Genomic DNA, 6,041 nt, shown 5'->3' on the forward strand with positions numbered 1-6,041 from the left:
TGCATGCCTCCGTTTCCTCATCCGTACGATCACTGGGAAAAGAATAGCATGTACCTCACTGCTCCTTTGTATGTGCAAAGGGCCCAATGAGCACCAGAGAAGTGCTGTTTTATTATTTACCTGGAATCCTAAAAACTGAGTGCTAACCAGATTTAAAAAACATTTTTTAATGTTTTTAATGTTCTGAAGTGCTGACTTGAGAGTGTGAACCAGTCTCTGCTTTGTAACCTCAGGGCCCATCTCTGCGATGGGCAGAGATGAAGCAGCTTCTCTCTCTGGTCTGTAAGCATCTCTGTGCTGTACTGTGTGCTGTGCTCAGTCGCTCAGTCGTGTCCGACTCTTTGCAACCCCATGGACTGTATTCCGCCAGGTTCCTCTGTCCACGGGATTCTCCAGGCAAGAATACTGGAGTGGGTTACCGTGCCCTACTCCAGGAGATCTTCCTCATCCAGGGGTCGAACCCAGGTCTCCTGCATTGCAGGCAGATTTTTTTTTACTGTATGAGCCACCAGGGAAGCCCATGAGTACTGGAGTGGGTAGCCTATCCCGTCTCCAAGGGATCTTCCTGACCCAGGAATCAAATCCTCCTGCATTGCAGGTGGATTCTTTACTAGCTGAGCTACCAGGGAAGCATCTCTAATTCCTTGTTAATTTTCCTGCCTCTCCCTCTAGGCTGTGAGCTCCTTGAGGTCAGAGACTGTGCCCTGAAAATAGTAATGGCTAATGTGCAGTGCGTGTTTCTGTGGATCTGACTCAGTGCTGAGTGACCCCTTTGCGGGTCTTGTCTCAATTGCCGACCCCCAAGCCTTTAGGAGGCAGGGCACCTCTCAAACGTGGACCCTCGGGAAACAGGCCCTGAGTGATGGCTGAGCGATACCGTGCTCTTTCCCAAACTTGTCACATCCAGAAGGATCACTCAAAGCACAGTGGTGTGAGCAGTCCTGATTCCCAGGCCTCACTCTCCGAGATTCTAATTGTCAAGGTCTGGGACCCTTTGCACTGAGGCCACACGTGGGCAACTCTGAATGAGCATCTGGGTGACCCTCCCTGCATCTTAGGCAGCTTCTCTAACCACGTCTGGAGTTCTCAGCTCTGTGACCGGCTGGAACCGGAGAGTGTAGGGGGGTGATCGAGAGGCAGAGAGTGTAAGCGGGTCTCATTAATATGCGAGGCCTTTCTTGTCACAGTTCCTTTGACTGAAGCTGAAGGGCTGGCGCATCACCCGGGATTTTCCACTCTCTCAAGCCCTTCCGGAACTGGCTGCTCACCAGCCTGCCGAAGGGAGACAAGGACAGCACAGGGGCACGGAGGCAGCCGTCCATTCGTGATGGAAGCCAACCTCAGGATGTCTCTAAACTAAGGTGGAAACTGGGGTCTCTCATCTCCCCGCCTGCTCCTCCCCGCTGCCTCTTCCCTTGCTCTGTCCTTCTCCTGAATAACCTATCTGTGCAAGGTTCTGTTCCATCAAGACCAGGAGGAGAAAAACCACTAGGGAGAGGTTTTATGTTTCTTAGTTTTTCAGCAAAGTCATCCTTGTACATGGTTCCCCTGGCTACGGGTATATAGGATAAAGCAGGAGGCTGAATGAGCATCAGTGCCGTCGCCGTCTTCTCTGGCAGTCACTTTGAGCTCACAGCTGTCTCTCTGGGTGGTTAAGGGTGTTAGGGTCAGGAGGCGTTTAGACACTGTCTCCTGATTTCCTGCTGTGACTGACACATGAGAATCAGCTTGCTTCCACCCCATTCACGCCCTCCCAAAAGGCTTAAATTGCTCCTTTCCATTCCTTTATTAGTTGACTTTGTAATTTCAAGTAATACCCTGCCATCTTCTTACCTTTTATTTGAGGAGGGAGACATATACATAATAACAGCTACGATAAAACACATATAACTTATAAAGCAATTACTCATGTAACCATCATCCCAGTTAAGCAAGTGGAACTCTGTGGGCACTTTTAAGGCTCCCCTCCCCCTACGAAGCCACTCACCCTAACCTTAGTGATGATCATGATCTTGCTTTTCTTTAGAGTTCTTCTCATCTTTATAGGTATCCCTTAACATCTAGATGTGTTAAAAGTAGGATCACACTCTGTGTTACTCTGTGCCTCGCACCCTTTCCTTCAATACTGTAAGTAACACAAGCTGACATGAGTAGTTTCATTCGGGTTCACTGCTGTATATTCACCAATCCAGGAAATCAGCGTTTATTGATGCAGTCAGCTGGTGATGGACTTTTGGGCTGTTTCCAGTTTTTTCTGCTGTCATGAACATCTTCATTCATGTGTGCCAGTGAGCAAGGGCTTCTCTAGGGGCTGGATAAAGAAGTGGAATCACTGCCTTGTGGGGGATGCACACACTGTTTCACTTTAAAATGTCAGTTTGCCAGTGTGTTTGCACCAGTGGACTGTCCCGACCTCCAGAGAGTCTGACTCGATCGGCCAGCGTGAGGCTGGGCACCAGGAGTGTTCAGAGTTCCAGGTGATCCCATCAACTCCAGTTAGTGTCTTGACACTCCAACTTGGAAGGATTGTCCCGAGCATCCCTTTTGACTCTTCTCCCTCAAGATTTTTGTATAATGATCTGAAAGAGAGAGGAGCTTTACCCAGGCAAGGTCAAAATGTGGAGCTGGGGAAGAGCATCTCAAGGCGTGACAGGACTGGTTAAAATCCTGGGACAAAGGAAAGGCATGCGGGTGGATTCTCCCAGCAGGGTTGAGGAATTAAAGAGCTCCCAAGGGCTGGGAACTCCTCCTGTCAGCCAGCTCCTCCTTCCTCCCATGCTACCAGTAGCCTGAAGTGTCTGTCTGACACTTGTAGGCCAGAGAGAATGTCATTCATACGGCTTATATATTGAGACATTGAGGCTCCTGTGACCTGCTCTTAGGGTCTTTGTAGTCACGTTTCCTTAAAGAAACCCTGGTTTGGGTTTCTTGACCCTGCCTGAATCTTAGCAATATACAAGAGCTTTGAATGAATACTGATGCCTAGGCTCCAGACCAATTACATCAGAATGTCTGGGGAGAGACCTAGGTACCAACAGGCTTCAGAATCTACCCAGGTAATTCTTAAATGCAGCCAGGATAGAGAACCAGTAGTCAGTGGGTCTCAGCTTTATCCAGTGTCCAACAGAATCACCAGGGGACTTGTTAAGAACACACATGGCTGGGCTCCGCTTGCCTGGGGTAGGGGTCTGGATGTGTATTTCTAGTAGGTTCCCGGTAATGCAAACATTTCTGGTCCCCAACCACATGTGGAAAACCACTGTACACTGAGGGTTTCCCTGCGTATTTCGTGGGGATCCAGGGCTGCCATGTGCTGAGCTGCTCCATCTGGCTGTGTGAGCCCCCTTCTACCTCAGTATTACGTTATCAGGCTGGTAGCTTGAAATCAGCCATGGAAACTGGCAAATGCTACAAATCAAAACTCTGCCACCCCAGTCTGTTGCTAAACATTTCATATCCTAGTTCATGTTATGGGCCCGCAGGATAATTTTCCCATGCCTATAGGTTGCTAATAGTAAAAATATTTTTCTGGTTTGAGTTATTAATACAACTAATAGTAGTTCACAAAGCCAATTAAACACATTCTAAAACTTGGTAGTTATTACATATGGAAAGTGAAGAAGACTCTGGGGGACACCAGCATTTCAAACTGCATCCCTGTTTGGCCCCTGGGGATTTTTTACGCCCTGGGCAATGCCAGGATGGGGAAACTAACACTGTAGGCTCATTCAAGGAAGCCAAGATTTGGAAATTGATTGTCTTTGAATAAAACATGACCAAGAACTCTTGGGAAGTCTTCGTGTAGCCCCAGTCTGAAGACCGCTGGGCTAGCCTGTCTAGCCCACTACACTGCATGTGATGGGGTCCATGGCCAGCCTGTGACCTCAATCACTGGGAGGTCAGGCTTGATTGAATCTCTGCTGTACATGGTACCAACCCCCCAAATACCCTTTCCAACTTGAACACTGCTCTCCACACATGACCAGAGCCTGTGGCCTTGCTCTGAATAACCCTTTAGGCCTTAACATTGGGGGCAAGCACTTGGACACTAGAAGCAAAGATTTATTAAAAAGAGAGGGTCTTTCCAAATGGATCCCCACCTGCCAGGAGATTGGATTTCCGTGCATCTTGGAGGAGGGCTTTTTATCTATCGGGACAATTTCCCTTACAAAACAGTCCCCGTTGTGTGTTCACCTAACTTTCCTGTTTGGCCAACTCAGGAAATCACCCGGATCACATTCTCGTCCGGTCCATGAAAGACAAGAAAAGGTTCTCTTCTGGCCGTGCATTGACCCCAGTGTTGTCCTGAGTTTTTAATTTTGGGTGGTGGGGGGAACAGGGTGAGTGGTGATAGATTCGGTTGAATCGAGAGCTTCGAATCTGTCATCATCTTTAGTGAAACTTCCCTTAGTGCCCCTGACCTGCCAAGCATACTTTTGACCTTCTTCTGAACTGAACTCAGAACAGCTGTGAACATTTTGTGCAGTTTCTTTGAAACCTCAGGTGCTGCCAGGGGAGGACAATGGCCCTGTGTTCTTCCCCGGTGGATCTGTGGGCTCAGAACCATTGCAGGAGCTCAGTGGGATTCAAAGCAGCTGACTTCCGTGTATCAAAGTTTGCGGTGTCCAGGTGCCACTTCTGTCTAGGTGTGTGTTGATAAATCAGCCCTGACTTTCTCCTTCTTTTCTTTGCAGTGAAATGCAAAATGGAGGATGAGGAAGAGGCCGCAGCTAAGACTCCACAACCTTAACAGCTGTCGGCGTCTCTCCCACTCTAAGCTCCAGTTACCCACCTGGAGGACAGTGTTCTAGCTATGCTTCCACTGTCATGTTTTCTTGAAGGACTAGATCTGGTATATTCGGATAAGGGTCTTTTTGTTGCAAACATATTGTAGTGCAAATAGTTTATCATAAAAAAGTAGTAGTTTTAACTTTCTACCTTATCCCCCGATTTTATTCTTTCATCTATTTCTTCAGCAATCTACTTCTGCACCACCCACTGCTAAACTGTACAACGGACTCTATTTCCAAGGGATGTTGAAAGGTTCTAGTTACCAGCTCCCCACTTTTGGTCGCCTTTGCAAAGATCCATGTTTAAAACAAAGTCCCAAACCTCTGCAGCGGGTTTAAGTTTATCCGCTGAGCATGCTTAAAAAAAAAAAAGAAGACATCATTGCCTGTGATCCTTTCACAAGGAGGTTGACCCTGAACTTTGACTGCAAACCTAGCAAGATGAGGTGCTTAAATACAGGCACCTATAACAGATAAATAAGTTTTGTTGTCTATGCTCCAAAACATTATAGAAAATTCCTCATTTCATGGGTAAACTGAATTATTATCTTCAATTGTCCCACAGTTTGCTGTTACCCAGTTTTGAACGGGTTTTCCCATTCAAAATGCCACAGACTTAGCCTCCAGGCGGATCTGAAAGCCAAACAGTTGTATGGAGTTGTTTTGACAAGCTACCACACGTCTTAAGTAAATAGTAAAGCCTTTATTTTTTTGTGTTAAGAATAGCATTTTGAAAATAAAACCTATCTGCCCATGCTTTACAACCTTTTAAATCTGTAATATTTATTATATACAGTCATTTATGATACATGTTGATTGTCTTGAAATTTCTTTAACGATGTTTTTTTTTAAGTATGCAACAGTCAGCCAGGGGAGGATAAAGGTACATTATAAAACACACATTAATACATTTAATAAATATATATTATCTATCAAAAACGAGCCTTAGCTCTTTATCCATTAATAAAAAGCACCTGCTGAGAACTCCTGTAAGCTGGTATAATCATTGCATCATTGGATTATAAAAGCCACAATGCTCCCTTTCGGTTCAGGGTTCAACTCGGCCTTGCCTAACCAGGAAGACCACCCCAACTTTGCCCATGATCCCTGGACTCTGACAGAAACTGTGCTAAAACAATGGATCCCCAGCTTGCAACAACCAAATCTGCAACCCTTGAGACACACAGAACTTCCCAGTCTGTCCTTCCCTCCTTCCCTCCCCGCTTCCATCTCCAGGGGAGGAGTCCAGCA

General features: G+C 46.6%; 1 protein-coding gene across 2 annotated transcripts in view; it reads left to right on the forward strand.

The window, feature by feature from the left end:
• The window catches only part of IQCK (IQ motif containing K), a 161,499-nt gene extending 155,936 nt beyond the window's left edge, over nucleotides 1-5,563 (forward strand). For both annotated transcript variants that reach the window (XM_070779747.1, XM_070779746.1), the window contains exon 10: nucleotides 4,695-5,563. In XM_070779747.1, the coding sequence (XP_070635848.1) occupies nucleotides 4,695-4,750 (56 nt within the window). In that variant the 3' untranslated portion in view covers nucleotides 4,751-5,563. The remainder of the gene's footprint in view (nucleotides 1-4,694) is intronic.
• The last annotated feature ends 478 nt before the right edge of the window (nucleotides 5,564-6,041 follow it).

Source organism: Bos indicus, chromosome 25, assembly GCF_029378745.1.
Source record: "Bos indicus isolate NIAB-ARS_2022 breed Sahiwal x Tharparkar chromosome 25, NIAB-ARS_B.indTharparkar_mat_pri_1.0, whole genome shotgun sequence".
NCBI lineage: Eukaryota > Metazoa > Chordata > Mammalia > Artiodactyla > Bovidae > Bos > Bos indicus.